Raw genomic sequence first — 21,603 nt, 5'->3', positions numbered from 1 at the left:
TGCTTTCTCGACTGGAGCCACCAGTCACGTCTCGGGAACTGTTTTGATCAGCGTTCCCTCCACCGAGAAAGCATGCACCAAATGCTGATAGCAGGCTAAAGATAGACGAACGAGAGAGCATCACTTAATTTGCTGCTAATAAAAATATGTTGATTAAAATAATTCTGTCGAAGCGTATATGCGAACCAGCTACGAAGAGAGAACGTGCTGCAAAAATTGTTTTCCCTTCGTTCGGGTTGTTTACCGAGACAAGTAAACTAACTGGCTTGCTTATTTTATTTTACTTACTGCTGGTCAGAAAATTCAGACCTAACAACTTTCGTGTCTTATGGTTTCCCATTCAATTACGCGCCCTAATTTGTAGCAAAACCATTTCAACCAAAAACCAAAAAGCGCTTCCCCAATCGATAAGCGTCCGAAGGCAAAGCATGGAAGCATTAAAATTACCCAAATTGAGCAAACAACAAACACGTTCCGCAGCAGTAAATGGAAAGCCCCTGCGAAAAAAAAACATGAAACAAAACAGAAAAAGAAGACGCTTAAAACACGAGTCAGACGACCAGCTCCAATTAGCTTACCGAGCCTCTCTCAAAACATGGCCGACCATAGCCCCAGAACTTTAAAAGGATGTCAAATTAACGTGTTCCCGGGTTTGGCGGGGGAGAAATTGTGCGTCCTGAATATACAATCAATGGCAACGGTTTTTGCGGATGGAAAGTGCGACGGGCGAATAATTGAAATCACCCGGAGGGGTAATTTGTCATACCAGAAAAAAACACTCCTGTCGTCCTATGCACGAGATTGTTTTTACAGTCAAGACAAGTGGCGTTTCGTTTTGTCACGTCGGGCCAGCGAAAGGCGTCGTCGTCTTGTGTTGATTTATGCCTTAAGGAATTGATTTTTGATTTAACGGATTTTTTAATTTAAGAGTCTGGAATGAAGCGACTACTGTAGTTGCTTAAACAACTGTTTTATGAACCCCAATTCGCTTTACTTCAACAACATCTGCCCAGTGAGCTGCAACTAACGAGACTCTGGGCCCATTTCCCATTCATCAATAATCAAAATGTCGATTGAGCGTGCTCGTCATATCGTGCGTTCGCAAAAGCACCGAACGTCACCCAGGCGTCAATGACTCTGACAAACAGCGATCATAAATTATGCCCGATTAAGCCTCACATTTAATCTGATCCGCCCATGATCACGTCGCATGGCTAGCCGTGCCGGGAAACTGTATTATCGTATGTAGATACGCAATCAATGTCAGCGTCAACGGATTGAATGTGGGACACAACAAAGAAGCTCGATGATTCGATGGGCGGATTAACTCGGGTTCAATTTTTGTAATCCAAATTACGAGTACGACCATCGCTGAATGCGTTCAATCCAATGTTTACTTAATGCCCTTTCAATATTCTATTAGGATAGACACGCACACATACACACCACCACCATTTTTTGGATGTAAATAAACACATGTTGATGCGCCTGAATGGCTGCAGCGAGCTGAAAACCCGCTGATGCATCTTTAATACACCACTTATCGGGGATTTACAGCAGCAGTGTTGGATGGCCTTCCGAGACACGGCGTACGATTATGTGTGTTTAAGCGATGTTCGAAGTGCATCGACATCCCGAACCCAAACATCATCAACCATTCATTGATCAATAAATGCACTCAGCACCTTTCTGCCGAACCGCCATCAGCACCACCGACCGAGCTGCTGACCACACCGGTGACCGCCTTCATTTAATTGGAAAATGCATTCATCCGCCGTCCGTGTGTGCCGTTCGCCCCGGGTGCGACTTATTGAACTTATCGCCCTGGTGGCTGTGCATGATTATATGGACGACCCATCCGGGGTGGGCTGTAATTCCGGGAGTGGTAGTTTTACCCGTCCCGCCCTTCCACCCAACCCCCAGCACCTTGCTCACTGTGGTGGATGATTTAATGGATAAGGCAAATGGTGTCCATCAAATGCCAAACGTCAGTTCGATATTTAGTTTCGTGGCTGCGTTTTGATCCCCAGCACGGGAGCATCGAACGGTATGGGATAGATTTTCGGACAGCACAATCATACACCGGCCTTCCGGGTTCGTTCAGTTGATATTCCTGCAGGAGAAAGAAAAGGGAAATGAACATTAACATTTGATAACGAAAATAACTAGGTGCGCCTAGCGTTATGCTATTCGCCCGACAGCATTACTGCGCTAGGATCTTGTTAGCAGGTTGCGCCGGGTGTCCTTCAGAAATCCCATCCATTGGGGGCACATTTCCTACGACTATCGATCGGCCACACACTTTTGACCTGCGTCACGGAAGTGCTACTTACCTAGCCCTCTTTCCTTTTTCTTTCTTTGTTTGCTTCCGCTGCCCCGGATCAGTTGCGTTAACGTAACGGGCCCGGAATTGGGGACCGTCCGTCCGTGGGCTCACCGCCGCAAGTGCTTCCGTGAGTGAGTACGTGCTTGAAAGTGCCTTCTGTCCGCTGTTGAGCCCTGGTAGCCCGGAAAGTGTAGAACCAACCATTAGGATCTCCATCAAGAGCACTCGATTGGGAAACTTTCATCCTTGTCGATCGTTTGAGCAGTTCCGCGGGAAGGGAGAAAGTGAGTCGGTCCTGGATGAGGAACGCCGGCCATCAAGAGGTCGCCGAATGGCGTCACGTGCAAGTGTTCAACGCAGGGAAATGTCGAAAGGAAAACAAATCAATATTACATCATTCAATTATATCGTACCATGGGTTTAGAGTTTCCCATCGGTAAGCAACATTTTCTAACCGGAATATTCACACACATTTGGAGTGGAAAAGTGGTTGCAAAAGTCTAATAAAATATTACTCGGAAAACAGGTACCTCATATGCTGATCAAATGGATTTCTTTGCATTTCCCCCGAAAACCTGATCCACAATTGAATGCGTTCTTGGAAGAATGGTAAGTGGTTTCCACATAAATTCCCCCATTTCTCCATGCGTGCGATACTACGCTTAGCATTTTTCTCCAAATTGGCAACAATCCAATCTCGATGGTCTCGCTGTGCCTGTCTCGTGTTCGCTCGCTCGTCTTATGGCTAACTTTTCCCATCGATCAACCGGACGGGCCTACCATGAAAATGAACACGAACCACGTGCATTTCGTGCGAAGCATTTCACTCATAACCTTACACCGTTGCGCCCCCGAACCGGGCCACTCCATTACGTTCCCGGTGGTATATTAAAAAAGTTCACGTCACTTGCTCGGTAAACGCAAAATGCTGCCGACGTTTGCGGCACGGGCAGCCTTCTCATTAGAAGCCTTTTGTTTCGGTTTCGCTATTGTTGTGCTGTCGAGTGAAATAGGCCAGGGCGGCGCTTCGTGGGGTTATTCGAGAAAATGGGGAGCTCCATTTGTTAAAAGAGACCTATTAAACTATATGTTTTGTACATTTTCGGCAGTTGATGGGAAATTTAAAGTAACCTAAGTGTAGTGATAACTTTAACCCATAGAATTGGCCAAAAAACAACTCCAGCATTGCAAGCTGACACAGTTGTGTGCAAATGGCACAAACTAAATTAATTTCGATTCCGCTACCATCATCGGGGCACAATCACATCTGCCAAACACCAATCCACAACGTTCAACAAGTGTTTGTGCGTTTGTTTTTTTTTCTGGTGGGTTTAATAAGCTTTTCCAGCTGGTTGATATGAGTTTCCCGTTCGACAGCCACGTGTCGGTCACACCGCTCAATCGGTTTTGCGCAACAGGTGAAGTTTTAGCAAAAGTTTCATCAAACGATTCGAGGAGACAGAGGACACAAATTCAGGAGGTTTGTTGGTTTTGTGGGGAAAAAATTGGAGAGAAGCATTCCTGTCACAAACAGGATTTGTGCCCTGAAGGGATTGGAAAGAGTTGGTTTTCCTAGCTTTTTTCTATGTCTGCTGCTTGGGTTTGTAAGGTTATAGTTCCACAGGAAATCCTAATATAAATTAAATTTAATTCTCAAAAATCAATACAAACCAGTTCCACACAACCACAAATGAACGGTTAAACCATTCATCTCCACAGCATCAGCAAAGCTCACCGATCCGTACGGCCAATTTTCACCCGAACACGAAAAACTCTGGAGCAGAATTATTACACTGAATGGAAAACATTTTCATAGCTTTTCCCATAAAAGCTAACCGTGCTTGGTACCAGGAATGAGAGAAAAGTTCCACCCGAAAGCTGCATGCTACGTCGCTGGACATCACATTGTCCAATGACATCATATACGAATGATTCGATAGAAATAAGCATTCCGAGTGTGTTGGGGTGAAGAAAAGTGGGACAAATGGAAAACTTTTCCATTATCGAACACTCCACGAGACGAGCGATAACGTACATGCGGGTCGGGCCCTACCATAGATAACGTACCGAAGTGGTTCGCAAACTTTACGATTATGTGATAAACAGAGCTCGGACGGTTTTGTAAGACGTCAGTGAACCTTGCCCACCGAACAAACCCCGGCCACAAAGTTCAATCGTCCCGAGGAGCGAGCGAGCGAGTAAATTGTGCGCAAAAGTTTTTCCAACCTATTTGACCTCCAACTGCAAGTGACATGATACATGGAAATCCTTTTCCCCTCCAAACCACTGCTCCCTTTCAGTCAGGACGGTGGATTGCGTTTCATCCACGGTTTTCGTCTCGATCCGCGCACGGAGATCAAAACTTCCCGTCAACAGCTCTGGCCGGGCTTTCGGTTCGGTACAAGTGATGCAAAACTTTATCATCACGCTTGCCCGTAAATCGTGCGCTTTGCGAAATTCTTCGTGGTAAAACAAGTGGTAATAAATTCGCTCGCTCGCATCCAACGTCTGATTTATGCAGCTCCCAGTCCGGTAGCTCCTTATTGCGTCCTGCTCGGCAGCTCATTCTAGACCACCAGCCGTCGGTCGGTTTTTTGTGTGTGTGTGTGTGTGTGTGTGTGTGACAGGAGCCACCGTACTACTCCCCAGGAAATGTCAGCTGGAATTATCAAGATTGATTATGCTGCTAGCCGGTAAAGATCAGGCCGGGATGCTTCGGCAAACTTCCCCGTTCCTGGACGAGCGCGCGCGCCCGTTTAGCGTGCGAGCGTGTTAAAGGATTCGTGCCTCGAACAGCAAGCCCGAAGCGCTTTCGGGCGTTGGTAGGTTATGAAAACCGCCGGAGCAAAACGGATTAGCGTTTTATTGCCGGGCGAGGTACCGGAGGATGTCACCCATCCCCTGCCATCCTCCCTGTCCGGGGACCAGATATCTGATCACACCAGCGTGCGCGTGGTGGTTTTGGCTGGGAAGTCATCTCCGCCTGATAGACGCTACCCGGGAATACTAGCGAAACGAACTCGTTTAGACGTCACGTTGATGGACGGCTGCTAATCCTAGCCCGGGGTCAAAATGGTCCCCTAGCAGACACCCTCAAACGTCATCACATCGCACGGCTTCGTCATAATCGTGATAATAGTCCGCCCAAACAAAGCCTCCCGAACCACCGGAGATGCACGGGGATGAGAAGATTGTATGGGTGATAAAATGTGACCACACTGAGCACACTCGCCTTCATGGTCGGAAAAGCTCTGAAGCATTCCGACACTTGACAGCCAAACGTCAGCGGTTCCGTGACACTTTTCGGCGCTACTCATCCTCACTCAACGTGCGCCCGGCACGGCAATGGGCAAGCACATTAAATCTTGTCATCAGTGTCATCGGAAACGCATAACCCCACATCGCGCACACCGCATCTCACCGCACGTTCAAGAACACACGCTTTTAAGGAAGTCATCGGTCATCCATCCATTGTGCCGAAGCCGGGGGTTGAGTTTTCAAGCGACATGATAAATGACGCTCCGTGCCCTGGTGCGATAAACACCACAGCCACCGTCGACCCACATGGAAGCGTGGTGATGTCACATTAAAACATTGCACATTAAAATGCTCTTTCGGTTTTATTTTTAACCGTCTCGGCACAGGTGACACGACCTCACCTGCGATCGCATCAGTCTTCATTAGGACACATGGGGGGGGTGGTTTCTTTTGTTTTGCGTAGACCTCGACAGTAAAAATCACTGGTTTACGATCCACAGCGCGTCAGATTGTTCCCTGGGTTCCCATTTGCTTGCGAATAAACGGCAAGACCACGGAGCATGTCGCACGTGTGAAGATGTTTGGGAGTTAAGGGCAGATGTGAGCCTTACAGTTAGGAGAATTCTTTTAAGGGTAAAAGACTGGAGAAGGCCCCCCCCACTGGCAAAATTTGCTAGGCTCTGTAGGATTTATGCCTGAATGTATGCAAACCGCAGTACACATTGCGAATGCTTCACAGTGTGCTTGCAGTGTGGTCAAAAATGGTTGAATAAAGTCGAAAGAAATATTGCTTATTATTCGATTAAATCCCCCTCCCTCTATCCTGACCATTTATATCGGCTTACAAAAGCTACGGAATAATGTTTGGTCACGCTAGGAGTGACCAATCAGGCTTACAACATACACAGTGTTCCCGGACTGTAACGGAACATTGGTTCGATGGATACTTGTTAACGGGCATAGATATTCAGAAACAGAGGAAAAATAAGAACTATAACATTTTAAATAACTTTTTACAGTGTATATTATCATGCTCTACTCGCTGTCCAGCAACAGTATTAAGGAACAATGCACAATGTTTATATAAAACGAGTTATGACCATACAAAAATCCCACTGTGCCATAAAAATGACAGACCACAGTGGTGCACAAAAAAGATTCTAGGGGGGGGCTTTCTCGAGTCTTTTACCCTTTTAAGTGCATTAAACCTTGGCGATAGCTAATTGCTGGTCGAATTTTAGTTCCCTTAAAGTCGTTTGCCATTATTCAAATGTTGAAGTCATGTCCTTCAAGATCTCTCCAAACATTTACGTACCTTTACATATAAAAATACCATGTTAGGTCCTCTGATGACTCTAGTTGTATTCGCAATCAGACTTTGTGAAGTGAATCATCTAGACTAGGCCTCGCTTATCCAAAATATCTGAGATGTCTGAGTTCTTCAAGAGCTTTTTACCGATGAAAGGCACGTGAGCTTCAAAAAAATCACACACACACACTGTAATCTTCAAGTGCTTATGAAACTTCCGGCGAACCTCGATCAGAAACGCCGGACACTAACCTCATTCGGAAATGAAACATCCACGAAGGACACACACTTATCGGACGATAAAAACCCCCGCCCAAAAGAAAGTGTGCTGTGGCTCGCTGGATGATGGATCGTGTCCGTCAATGGGTAATAAAATCGTCCATTTGCACAAACACTCCCAGTCACTTGTTGACCGTACACAAATGCCGATACAATGCTTTCGTTGTTGCATAATACAAAGTGAAGTGCAATCCGCCTCACATTCCGACTCCCAACTCCTCCCGGGTTGGAGCGTTTTTATGGCCCGGGAAGTAGTTTTACGATGGGAATTTGTTTTTGGGAATAAAGCCGTTTACCATATCCGGTGGAAAAATGGCGCTGGGATTTGTTTCCTTCACGCACTTTGGTTCGGAGTAGCGCAGTCCCTACCCCATAAAACCGGGCACCCATATTAAAACAAACAACAGTTTTGCCTTCTTTATGGCTGCTAATAAAGCGGACGTCTCGTGCCGGGAGCGACGCAGAAAATCGGTTATCTACGATTACATGTATTTACACCCGGCCCGTTTTGGATGTTGATGGCTGATCTACCATTTTCGGGATGGAAAATTTGTATGCATTTAATACACTCTCGAGGGAGGATTCGATTCCGCTCTAGGTTCAATATTGTTTTCTCGTAAATCCAATAATAGGATATAAAGATGGGAATGCAATTCAGAGGTAGTGGGAAAAAATAATTGAACCATCTGGAAGGCAAACGTTCGCCGGCACTTATCGAAACCCCAGTAGATAACAATAAATGCTCAATATTTTCTTATGATGAGTTTCGCGCCGTTTTTCCCCCCTTCCCCCTGACTGGCTTTGTTTACCGTACCCGGCATGCCAAAAATGCCGAATACAAGGAAAATCGCTTTATACTCAGCACGGCAAATTGCAGGAGGAAAAAATTGAAAATAAATCAAATTTTCAGCTCATTGTTTCTCCGCTACCGTACGGCGTGTCGTACTGTTGTTTACCTTTTTCGGAAAATGCACGAGAAACATGAGAAATTCGTTACACTTGACAATGTTTTCGCTCTCTCTCTCCTTTCATCTTCTCGAACTTGAGACGGCGAAACGAGCAGCGGTGCAGTGAATCAACGTTTTATCCGACATCGCTTCAAGGGAGCGTGTATCGATTACGGTCATTTAAAATTATGGCATAATTCCATACCAACCGTTGCTTAGCGGAACCGTTCGGATTAAGCATCCTGCTGCTGGCACAAACCACCCTTCCCCCCGGCACACTGAAGCGACGATCATGACGATGATGATGATGTTTTTCCTTTGCTAAAGAAGCGTCTTCCTTCCAACTACACACAGACACGAAACGAGTGTGGCAGTAATTTTTCACCGCTACACATCGTTTATATTAAAATGTGAAACCCTCCCGTTTGGAGCGTATCTCCGCCAGGTTGTTTATGTTCTACGGTGCGGCACGGGTTTTGATGGAGGCGCCCGGTTGATTTCATGATGTCCCGGTGGTGTTTATTTTTAAACCGCCAAATTGGAATGCGACGTGCCTCGAAACGGTGCACGGCACGTGATGCCAACCAAAGGACAGGGGAGGGGTTGGGGGGGGATGTTTATGAAGGGCATTGAAGGGGTTTTTTGGTGTGTGGGTGTTTGGTTTGCCGATGGAAACTGGGTTGTTGTCTAGGGCCGAAGCGAAAAGAGGTAAAAGCGTAGCCCTTCTGGCGGTAGGATGAGCTATAGCTTCATTTCGCTACAATAATGGATGGAATGTTATTTTTGAATAATTTTCTCCCGCATCATCTTTTTTTCACTCTCTCTCTCTCTCTCTCTCTGGACCGTCGCACCACCAGGAGGAAAATTGCGTCAAATTGACCCATTTCTAAGGATATAAACAACGGAGCGAAAGGTTGCGAAAGGAGGAGGTGCATGTTTTGCAATCATGAAGTAAATTAAAATAATAGACAAAGTCCACAAACACACAAGCGCCGCGTAATTGAGTTCATGTTGAATAATATTATCCACAAACAATTGGTTCACATCTCTACGCACGTCGGAATGCTCTTCTGTGCTTTCGCAACAGTAAATTTAATAAATGAATTTAATCGTTTCTTTGCGCTTTGCACACAATCCACCGAAAGGAAACTAATTAATTTCCTTTTTTTTTTTTGTTTTTTACAATCTCCCCTGCAGTTGGAATCACATCAAAAGTGAGTTCGCGCTTTCATGCTGCACTCGCTTCGTTAATCTCGCAAGCGCAACTGGGGTTTTGCCCCGCGAAACTCTCCGCACAAGAGCCAGTGGCACGTTTGGCTTCGTTTTTGACGCGGATGGTTGCATATCTGTTTTATCTTGTAGCTAATTTCTTGCGCATGAAAGATCGTCCACAAAGAAAAGCGCTCGTTTGCCGTTATCTGTGCAGGTGGGGAGGAGGATGGAAAACACAATTTGGTGCAAGAGTAAGGTAGCGAAAGTAGCTTCGAAACAGAAGCAGCAGCAACACGCAGTACACGAATGAATCCTTTTTCCTAACGTCTTGGCTTTTACCACAATGGTTCTTTACGGAGTGCTCGACGACGGAAGATGATTGGTGGAATGAGAGTGAGCCAAGTTTGCTCGTGGTCAATCCCAGGATGGTAAAGCAGAAAGGTAGAAGGATTAAAAACGAACTGCTTGGAATTGTTGTTCTTTTCAGCAGCATTCAGAGACACACAAACAGAGAATGAGAAACGTTCTTGTCTCTAGAATATAACTTCTTTTGGAAATTCTTTTAAAGGGTGTATGCTGTAAAAAAGTACCCCAACAACTGCATTGTCTGAAGCAATGAAAACTTCTACTCAACACTTTTATCATCCTGAATGAATGTTTAAAGAAAAGCATTTCCCACGCACACTTTGTAACATTCTTTAATCGCTTTCCCTCTCGCGTTCAACGCACCAAAGCAAACGGATCGGACCGTTCATCTGCACCAATCTGCTCAGCGAACAGCAGCCCCCAAAATCCATTAAAACACTGAGGTGATAAAAATATTATTGAACGCATTTTGCACGCTTCAAATAAAAACTGCCGGCAGCCCTTCGGGACTCGATTCGTGTGCCTTCCTGGAAGTGTCTTTTGCCCGGCAAAGCAGCGTCGAAATTTCGACGCTCTGACTGTCAATCACTGCCGGTTGGAATGAAAAGGTGGAAGAAATATTTTCGGCCCCGAAAGAAATATTGCGCCATTTCCCGCATTCCTATTCGTCCTTTCTATTATTAAAAATAATAATAATCTAAACATTTAAGGTAAACAGCCCATCGAGTTGGGCTTCGACGAAAAGGGGGACCAGTTTTTGTGCTTCAGGCATTCAAACGAAGCTGTGCCCACTAATTATTCCGTTTCACTTCACTCTACCGCGGCAATCCTGGAAAAGTTGCTTAATGGCTTCTAGAATATTTGTGAAGCCACCAGGCGCCTCCATTGGATTCACGCTGAACTACCAAGCGCCTCCATCCGAATATACACTAACGCTAAATCTGAAGCTGCTTAGCTTACGTGAGTCGCACTGGGCGTTTCATGCAAGCACTCATCCAGAAATGACTCATTTCGATAAAACTGGGATTAATTATCCATTGCATGCTGGCGATTTTACGTTAATTGGAACAAACTGATGAAAAGTTTGCCCAGTTATGCTTTCGGTGCAGCCGTTTTGCACGACCTTGTGACTCAGGTGGGCAAAATCGCACTTCCACCATCGTACCGGAATGTAGCGAAATAAGCACACACACACACACACACACACAGGAGGTACCATCATTATAGTGTAATTATGCAAACGGGCCTCCTCCACGCTTTCAACGAGCGAGCGATACGAGGCAAGGCCGTGCTTCGGCAAGAGCTCTTCTGCGTGCTGTGTCACCGGTGTCGGTTGCGACGGCAAGTGCAAATAGTGGGCCCTGCACGTACTCTAACGCGCGGGAATTAATTCCACCGGGGTTACCCACGAAGAGCCAGGGCCACCCACGGTTCGCTGCATTCTTCAACGGCAGCAGCAGCAACAGGAGGAGGAGGACGAAAGGAAGAAAAAAGCGTAGAAAGGAACGAACCACAGAAAAAAAAACAGTGGATCACTTTCTCTGACAACCTACCCGCTGCGGCGTTACGGTGGGCCGTTTGACGTCACTGCCCGGATTTCACTCCGCCAGAATCGACATTTTCTGGTACAATTATCAAGAAAAACACTTCCACAAACGGTGGATGACACATTCATTCATTCGTGACACTACTTCGTGCACAGCTTTAGGTAGCTCGCAACGATTTACGAACCACACACACACACACCAGCTTCCTTTTTGCAGGATGGTGGACACGGCGAGTGAGACAGATGAGCGAAGGAATTTAATTTCCATATGCACCTTTCTAATTGCGCACATTGCGCTACGGGATCAGCTAATTCACCGGTGGATTCCTGGCCCTGTACGCTGGTATGTAATTGGAAATTTAATCCAAACCACAGCTGGGCCAGGACACAAGGGGGACTGGGTCAACAGCACGGTGGTGGTACTAAATTGTTGAATGATTTCGCTGGCTTATCTGTGTGTGTGTGGAACTGACCGCAATTAGGACGTGCTTTGTTTGATAAATTTGTGGGTGTGAGTGTGTGGGGTGGATGTACGCTGGGTAGTTTGAAACATTTCCTAACTTTTCACACTGTTCTGTTGAAACACTCTCTGTTTTATCTGTAAGCTTTACGCAATTATAATTCACTTAAACCAATTAAGCTTTGTGTTGGGTTCTATTTCATTGTAATTCAATATGACAGCCTGTCGGGTTGTTTTGGTCAGCATTTTTTAATGCTGAGGCATTTATAACCTCTTTTATTGATGGTAATATTATTTCAAATTCACAGAAAAATTAGTCAGAGTCTTCTTCTTCTTCTTTTTGGCTTAACGGCCTCTCTTAGATCATGATCATGCCTGCCATTTCTGGCTTACCAAATTTAATGATACCACGTTGGTTCGGTCAGAATGGGATTTGAAACCTGGTCTTGCCGTGCGAAGACCTGCGCCATTGTCGTCTCTATCACAGAGCCACTCCCGGCTCGAGTCAGGAGGTTCTGCAATCTTCATATGGCAGAACCACAGATCAAATCCCAGCTAGACCGTCTCCCCGTACGTAAGACTGATTTATCCAGCTACAGATAAAATAAAGTCAAGGAAAGCCATAATTGGCAGCACGAGACCTTTCGAGGATGTAGTTCCGCGGTGCGATGGTAGAGGTGACAACGACGCCGGTCTTCATAACTCATTCACGCATCGACCAAATTTTAATATGTATTGTAGATGCAAGTCTGAATAGAATCTCTTCATGGCCGTTTCTTCATACGCAGAACTGACTGATGTCAAAGAAGCCAGAAATTGCAGGCCTCAGTTAGGATCTGGTCTCAATGAAGTAGAGCCAAACAAAAAGAAGATTGTACATACAAGCTACTGTAAGTGAACCAATTCATTCAAATTCATTTCGATTCATCTAAGCCCATTACTTCCTCGTACCTGCCTACCAATTTTAACGTCTCCCGGAAGTCTCATTGCACCCCGAACTCTCCGTGTTTCAAATTGATTTTCGATGGAAATCTCATCCTTGACTTGTTCTCTTTCTACCTTTAGGGTGCGAAATCAATCACCACCGTCCGTACCGATACGCCACGGATGCGTGTGGCGGAACGAATCAAACTCATCATCCGACCAGAACGAGCACGGGCGAGTGCAAAAAAAAAGCATCATATTTTCCTTTCAATCTCATTCTCACTCGGAAGGAAACATCCATCATCGGTGGGGCGTAATTTTGGCGCAATGAATGAGTATTGCTGCTTTTTTCTCGTTAAAATTACAACCTCACAGTCACCATCCAAGCGAGCTCGGTTTATTGAGTAGAGAAACACTGCCCACCGTACTCCTCCTCAGCCTCGACGACTCTTTTACGACCCGACCTAGAGCTGGATTGTTTACATCCAATCGGCCAATATTTACTCAAACACAGGTGGAGCTCAAAAGAACATATGTATTTGTTTGTGCCTGTCCGTAACGCATTACCGTGCCCGCGATGGCCACCGCCGGGTTCAAATTGTGCTCAAGTAGCCGCCAACTGTGCCAGTACTGCCGCATTGTTTTATGTTTTCTTTCGCCCGTAGTGTCGTCTTTGCATTGATTTTGCGAGCCGTCTCATGTGGAGAAACGCACGACGATACACATTCACGTTTCAAGAGCCACTTGAGCCACGATCCAGTCAATTTGTGCGCGAAAGTAATCACATTTCTGCGATAACCGTTTATTACTTCCCGGGTGTCTCATGCGCCTTGGGTTGGTTGGTTGGTCGTTTTTCGGTCGCGATGGCCCTTTTCGACTCGGCTCGTGTGTGTCGGGTCTGATAAGCGCGGAACAGGGTGATCGAGGATCGACCAGAAGGGCAATCAACTGAACGTGCCGGTGTGAACGTCTGTGTGTGTGTGAGGGTAAAAGTAAGCAACTGAATAGGAGACGCGTGCATGTGACAACATTTGTCAAACTCTTTCAGTTGAAGTTGAGCTGTGATACTTTTCTCTCTCAAAAGCGTGCTCAAAACGTTAAAGGCCTTTTTGTGGCTATTCAACTTTGAATCAAACTTCCACAAAGGTAAAGCACCCCTTTCACTATACAATGTCTGCCTTTGTGCGGCAAAAAAAATCAGAATCATTCCCTCATTGTTCAATGCACACACAAAAGCAGGAAGCAAAAGTTGGGTTGATCGTGATATGGCATGCCGCAACTGATGCCAGCGAAAATTCAAGCGCTTACAAAACTATTCTTGGCCGACGGAAATCGACGGCACAGTCCTGCACAGTCTTCTATTTCCATCTCCGCAGTCATTCAAGCGAAAAGAAACAAGGTTGGAACTCATCTTATAATGACAGCTCGCCACATTTCGAGTGCATCCGAGTGAACGAGTTGATGTATTGAGTTGCTCGTCAGAGATTAAATTAATTCCCCTTTCGAGCTGTCTAAACCCACCACAACGGAGCACACAACTAAGCACGTTGAGCACATACACATTTTGGCAAAACGAGCAAATCGTACGACCCCGCTGGTTCAAACGTGAACCGCTGTTTAGCGTCAATTTTCGAGTACATTGCACCATTGTACCAATTCAATCGACGGCCGAACGAAGCAACATATTGACGACCTGCTTTGTTTACCCAAAAAGAACCTCCCCAAACATTTCCGCACTCATCGGAAACGCTCGCGCTGCGTACCGTTTATCGCTTTCCCGCTCGAGCAGCAGACGACACAACTTTTATGCACTGGCACAACGACCACTCCGGCTCCAATTGTGTCAACGCTGGCGTTAATGTAATCGACGCAATCGACTTCGACCAACGCACGTTTGATAACACACTCGCCATCTGGTCGCCCTGTCAGCGATGGTTGTGGTGTGGCTTTCGGTGGCGATCCGGTTGCGATGGGGAATAGCTTTTTCCCCGGCGAGAGCGTGACCAACCGACGCCAGGCAGCGTAGATCGGTCGAGACGCAGGCAAACTTTGCCCGCTCCCGAATATGCCACTAGCAGGCAGGTGCTACTATGAACCGCAAACAGCGGACGACAATCTTCGAAGGCCACCGTACGGTACGGCACCGGTTCGGTTCGGGCACAACGGTTCTTCCGAGCAACACGACCAACTTCTAAGCCGCGGTTTTGGGCTGCGTGCGAGTGTGTTGTGCAGAGTTCGATGCTTTGGGTCAATTAAAAGTTTCGCGACACGCACGGGCGAGGCGGATAGGCGTAGGTTTTTCTGATAAGCTGGTAGTTGCGCTGTCGAAGCTGTCATCGAAAGGATGGGTCGGTAGTCGCCAGCTGTTAATGTCACGTCAGCAAATCATACGAGTTGAAATAGTTTGAATAATTTAATTTCGTATTCGGGGTACGCGAAAGTTTGTAAAGCTTTGATGGTAGCAAATTTATCTTTGAAAAATAAAGGCTTTGTGGGGCTTTTCGAAAGAATTCAGATGGTTGTATAGGAACACATAAAGCAGCTGATGTTGTACAGAATGTTGTACGATGGCTCTACTTTATTAGGGTGCTTTGGACTACAAGCAGACAAAGATACGGCCTGAAGAAGCTAATGATGACAGCTTTTCTCCAATTCCTGAGCCTCTTGGTCGCAATTCTCGACACAGTCTTTGCTTTTAATGACAGCATAAACAGCTCTGCCTTAACTGTTTCAACTTGGAACAATAAACTAATCCTTTCGAATTACCTAACGGGGTTAGGGGTTTGAACTAAAAAAAGCGAAGTGCAAGCCATAACTGTTAAGGATCTTAGGAATTTGCCCAGGATGTTCCACCTAGCCAAAGTTGCAATTGCCAAGACTGGTAATCGAATTCGAGCCTCGATTTCAATTGAGAATCGATTGAATTTAACACTTACTAAACTCGCATTAAAACGCCTTATAGAAGAGGCAGTATAACACACAAAACCTCCCCTTAAAGACTAGCCCTTTATCTTTTCTAAATAAAAAATTAAGTAATTAGTTTCTCAGTATTGAATCTCACGTCCATCAGACTACCCCTTGCTACTGAAATAACCACCACGAATCCAGCACCCAACAGAATCCATTCTAATTGTGTTTCGAGGGCAAACACCATTGCTCCCAACTACGCTCGGTGAACCATCGGTACAACATGGTAAGTGTTTGCCCTGTTGCACCCTTAATTCAACCCAACCTGAAGAGGGCCCCAAAATGGGTAAGCCTATTGTGGTTATCCAGCTGTATGTTGTGCACACGGGTACATTTGTTTCACATTCTCCCTCCTCGAAGACCAGCTAGCGTTAGGACCAACTCATCATCTGCTTTGGAATGAATTTCCCACACAATAACAGGCACCACCGTGCCAGGATTAAAACCTGGCGCTGTAACGTGTATTGTTTGCCCGTGTCTAACAATCGCCCAACGTTTTCTTGGAATCTGGTCCGAACTTCCAGTCCGGGAAGTTGGTCTGGCTCTGGTGTGGCTGTGAGATTAATTCCAGCTAAAAAGCGGTCCAGCTCACTCTGCCCTGCTTTAACCGAAGGCCGCGTCTCGGGCGCACTAGTGCATTTTTATTATTCGTCTGGTCCCAACCCAACCCGGCTCATGCTCTAACAGCGCATTATTGTTATCACTTAGCACGTCGCTTTTGTTGAAATCGAAATGGTGAATGGAATGAAGCATTGCTTTCAGCGAACAACCATTTGCGACAAATTGGAGAGCAAATTAGCCGGTTTGCCGGTTGTCCACACCACTTTCAATTAGAATAAATGGAAACGAGCAGGACGTTAATTGTGTTATGCTGGGAGAGCATCGATCATAGTGCTTAGCAGGTAGGCGACAAAGGAAACAGTGTCGGCATTCTTCGCTACAGTCGCAAGCAACAAAGTGTCATCTTTCATCCATTCTTATGCAAACCGTCACACTCTGTCCTTTTATCTTTACAGCTTCATCGATCGTTTCAACCATCAGTCAACCGAGCAACCCAGACCGTAGTAGACAAGCGGAAGAAAATCGATACCACCGATAGCTTCCCAGACGTTCCCAAATGCAGGCATCTTTTACTGCGACCGTCGTCAGTATGATGGAAGTCGATAGCATCCACGACCGCTAGCTGGCGAAAGACGCTCCAGCGCCCTGTTGCACCGACACCCCACACACACACACACACAAAGCGCACGGCCACGGACGATCGGCACAAAATGCTGCAACCTGCGTGCACCACCGCCCGCCCGAACCATCGTTTGCAGCAAATGTCTGTCAGCGTTTTATCGCTCCGGTATCAGCACCTGAATCAGCAACAGCATCAGCGCCGTAAAAGCCTTAGTTAATATCATATCAAACCACACGGACGTTCCCTCACGGGGCAGCAGGCCGACAGCTAAGAAGGCATCGTTTGCATCATCGTTGTTTTCTTTTTTGCTCTCCTTCGAGAAAAAAAAGACGATACACACCTGGCTGCATCGTTCGCTGCTGCAGAAAACCCCGCTCTAACAAGCGCTGAAACGATGTTGAAGGAACGGGACGACCAAGATCAGGAGATATGCAAAGCACCGTCACCATCGTCGACGGAAGACAGGTAAGGCGCACACAGCACCGTTACTGTTGCGATGCATCGTTAGCGTAACGCGTTCCAGTGCCCAGCTTGCACGAATTATGCTACCCAAGCCCGTACGTACGTCCGGGATACGTTTCAACGGGGATACGGGTCTATAAAAATTGACCCACATTAGCGTGAGATGCCAGACCGTGCGCTGGGCACCACTGTCGCTATTTAGCGAATTTGGTTCAATTAAGCAGAGCACTTCCTGCAGTGCTGCTTTCACGACACCGTTACACTGCTTCCAGGGTTTATAGAGTCACTTAATTGAGTAAGCTGATTTGTGCAGAGTGGACGAACAATGTAGATAAAAATTCTTTTTTTCGACATTGTTAAATACGAGTACATTTTTTCAAGTAATATAGTTACTGAACGAAAAGTAGCTGCGATCAATATAATACTAAAAACACGTTTCTGTGAACGAATTTTTCGCTTCATTTTCACACGTCATAATCTGGGGGTTTTTGTGAGCGAAAAATTGTTTAAACTATCGTTGTTTGGGCGAAACGCTTCGGAAGCGTTGAAGCGTTGGTCTTTAAGTGCCGATCGCATGCTTTGATGACACCGCCTACGTGGATAAAAATAGTAAGGAAAAGTGAGCTAGCGAAGTGTGGTCGGAATGCTAGCGATTGCTGTCCCCATTTCTACTCGTGGTTCAACACAGCTCAATTAATCTATCAGTAAAATTAATAAGGTTTATAGTAAATAGATTGAATACTTCATCTCAGGTCAGAAAGAAGCACAATGCAAACTAGACGTAAAACGAATTGCAGCCATTTAGGCGTGCTCGCAAGTATTTTATTGAGAGGACATATAGCTTCTCGAACTAAGCTTGGTACTTTTAAAAATGTTCTTTTAAACAACATTTTATCAAAAATTCAACCAATGCCATAGTTTAAATTATACTCAATAAACGTTAGTGCCTCTATAGAAAATGGATGCAGTGTACGGTTTGTGCCGTATTTAATTTACAGTCTAATTGACAGCCGGGCGGCCAGCAGTGGGCAGCGATTAGATTGCATCATTTATAAAGCTTCATTCCATCTGCCAATAATGCTACTGTTTCACGTATAATCCCACAACGGCTGAACCACACCGAGTAAGGCGAGCACCTCTTAGCACCTTAGCACCCAAGTACGACCCAAGCACGGTCGCTCCTTTATCCTTCTTCCTGCTGACACTGCGTTAGAAAACTGTTGGAAAACAATCAATAATTTATCCATTTCCCCCTGCGCCGTCGACCCTTGCTCACGACGGCAGCTCGGTAGGAATTAAGGACACACAAACCCTCTTCTCTGATTTAGAGCTGGATGCCACTTCTCGGCAGTAAATTGCACCCGATGGAAAGGAGGGATTGCAATAAAAGCGGACAGCAAAATATTTCCTTCGATTGCGATGTCAAGTGATCATTCATTGGCGACGTTTTGCTTCGAACATAGCGGGCGTGATATATCTTCACCTTCCACTGCCAGGGGACGCACAAACAACAAACGGTGCATGTAAATTTAATTCCCCAACACAAGCAAGGACCGTCGAGCGGGGTGGCATTTACCCATATTCTCATTGGACATAATTCTTGTGAATGCCACCACCAGCTGCTTGCCTTTCGTGCCTTTGCTGCCAATCGTTAGCAACCGAGACGCTGTTCGTGTGTCTAATCCTTCGTCCTTCGTGACGTTCGTGTCTGAGGCTCCCAACGACGTCTGCAATCGTTCGACAGCAGCATCCTGAAAAGGGATACCCAGTAAAAGGGCACCCGGGTTAGAAGTAAATCTTCAAAAGGTTCGTTTCGAGGTGGTTTGTTTCGCCGGGAAAACAGCTGCTCCTTGGTAACATCTTGCCCTCCTCTTCTGTCCTTGCTGTGAGGCAAATCCAGACCCTTTTTTTCGAGGATGATATCCTTCACCGTTACACAAAGCTAGCGGAAGCTGCTTATTCTGTTCGAATTGAAAGCGCTTCCGTTGGCGTTGGTGGTGGGCTTGAGAAGTTTAACCTAATTCTCACGCTGTGCCAAGGATACCCCCCCCCCCCCCGCCAACGTTTGTCTTGATGAATTAGATTACAAATTGTTTCGTGTTTCGATTGAGTTTGAGCCGCTTGCTAGGAGCGTCTGTTTCATCTCAAGCTCAAATATCAAACAGCGTAGAGAAAAGGGGCAAAAATCTTCACCATTCCTGGTTCGGCACTAACGAGATATCCTAGACGATGGCAAAGTTTGATGCGGACATCGTATTAATTACTCTTAAAGCATAATATTCATCCATAAATACAACCGATCCTGTCTATGGTATGCTGTCTGTAATATGATGTTCACATTTGGCAAATATTGTGTTCCATCCACAGAAAGCTACAGGATTCGGATGCGGATCCAGTCGGTTCCCAGCGGTAAGTAATGGTCCTCCTGAGGCTGATAACACCTGATATCCACCGTTCCTTTTCCAACCCGTTCCCACCGCGGAGGTTTACTAAAGCACAAACTAATAAACACACCAAAAACACGCTCATCCCTCCAGGGTAAACCAATCTGACAGTAAATAAATTGTAATCCAGCTTAAAATGTCCCTGATGTCCTGTGTGGAAGGTGGCTGTTTTAGACAAAACACACGGAGGAGAATGTGGAAGAGAGAGGGGGAGAGAATCAGGATTGAATTTCCTCTACATAAATGCAACACCACAAATAATGGTGGTGCATTCTGGGGAGAAATTCTTCTGCATGAAGCACCAACACCGACATGCAAAAACACAATAAAATGGTGCAGAAGGCTGCATGACTTAATCGTGGTACAATCGGGCTAACCACATTTCCACCCTCGAAAAACAACCCTGGTTGCATGCAACCGAACGAATGCAACCGGAGTCGTGTGGTTAGAAGGGGGAATGGAATTTAGGCACCAAGCGAGAGAAAGACGCTACGGCTGGCTCAATGAACTAGAGCCAAGCCTTTTGGGTCACTCCATTCGATCAAGTAGCTTCCGCCTTTGCACACTATGGGGCTAGTTCGAGAAGAAGTCGTGGTCAAAAAAGCCTCTAAAATAGTTAGGAGCAATAAATGTGATTTATAAGTTGACATGTAAAGGGCGCAAGTGTGAACTATTAATGTTTATTGATAATTGTTTGAAAATAACTTCATTTAATGTAGATTTTTCTATTACATTCTATCTTATGTCTGCTCTGCTCTTTGCGTTATTTTATGTCCCTTAGAGCAAAGTAAATGGAGTTTGTTGTTAGATTGAATGGAGTACTGGGCGTCTCCACCAGCCATACATTTTTATTCCGAAAAAAAGGTAACAGGCGCTTGACAGAGCCATTTTGCAGCATTACATTTCCAACATAAAACTTGACTTATAAATGTAATTATATTCAGATTTTTTTTTGCGATAAGGTAGGTTAAAGAAAGATTTTTAATTTAACTTTTGACCGCCCTTACCTCATTGTGCTTTGGACGGATTGAACAAAAAACACAATGTGTGCTTCCGTGTGCAGATTCTACTGGTTCGCATGAACCCAACCGTACCCGAAACGGATGCAACAAAAAGGAATGCAACACCGTTCCGCACGCTTCGATGCTTAACTTAACCGTTTTTTTCTTGTCTTTTCTTTTCTGCTCCACTTTCATTCGGATAAGTGGCGTGTAATGCGGTAGTTTTGATAGCTGCCGTTGTGTGCAGCAGTACCGTGCTTCCCGTTCTTCAAAGCCAACACGTCACGGCGCACGAATCACGATGTTGAATTACGTTTCCAGCTGTTTTAGTTTAGTTTCGGTTCGTTTTGTTTTGCTCTCCGTTCGATTACAATTTACAGCCGTGTGAAAGCTGTGTTAGATGACTTCACGTTAGGATTTATGGTCGGCACCCCTATCCGAATCAAAGGTACAAGCGTGAGCGCAAGCACGCTAACACACATTGAAATTGAAGGAAGGCAACGAACGTAAAAATCCTTCAGGCTTCTTTAGATTGTGGGATTTTGGTTGTTTGGCTTTTAAAACGGATTACACCGTTTTTCCCGCAAAAAGGGGCATCGACGCAAAGAGTGAAAGCGATACGTATTCGACTACAATATCCAATGCATTAGATGGATTGGGTTTTTTCTCTCTCTCTCCCTCTCTCTCTCTCTCTTCTTCGTTTTCTATTAAACCCATCAAATAAAGGGGCAGCGATTGCTATGATTTGGGTTGCTCTTACAATTTCCTTTTGCGAATCGACTCGACGGTTTGCCGAGCATTAATTGAAACTTTTGATGGTTTCCTGCTCCGACGTCTGAAAGCAGCGAGTAATTAACGTTCTTAAGCAACCGCTTCCGGTTTGCTGTTCGCTATTGCTTGGTAAAAATTTCCTGCCTAC

At 45.7% G+C, this 21,603-nt stretch overlaps 1 protein-coding gene across 5 annotated transcripts in view; it reads left to right on the top strand.

Moving 5' to 3' along the window:
- Positions 1-21,603, top strand: part of LOC118505706 — a 39,264-nt gene that overhangs the window by 4,968 nt on the left and 12,693 nt on the right. For 2 of the 5 annotated variants that reach the window (XM_036041859.1, XM_036041861.1), the window contains 2 exons: positions 16,611-17,242; positions 19,607-19,648. In XM_036041859.1, the coding sequence (XP_035897752.1) occupies positions 17,172-17,242; positions 19,607-19,648 (113 nt within the window). In that variant the 5' untranslated portion in view covers positions 16,611-17,171. Of the gene's footprint in view, positions 1-15,695; positions 15,821-16,610; positions 17,243-19,606; positions 19,649-21,603 lie in introns of those variants that run through there. The other 3 variants (XM_036041864.1, XM_036041863.1, XM_036041862.1) reach the window with 2 other exon arrangements.

The sequence above is a fragment of the Anopheles stephensi genome, chromosome 2 (genome assembly GCF_013141755.1).
Source record: "Anopheles stephensi strain Indian chromosome 2, UCI_ANSTEP_V1.0, whole genome shotgun sequence".
Taxonomy (NCBI): domain Eukaryota; kingdom Metazoa; phylum Arthropoda; class Insecta; order Diptera; family Culicidae; genus Anopheles; species Anopheles stephensi.
Note: the sequence above shows the minus strand (reverse complement) of the source record. Positions and strands in the feature narration are given on the sequence as shown.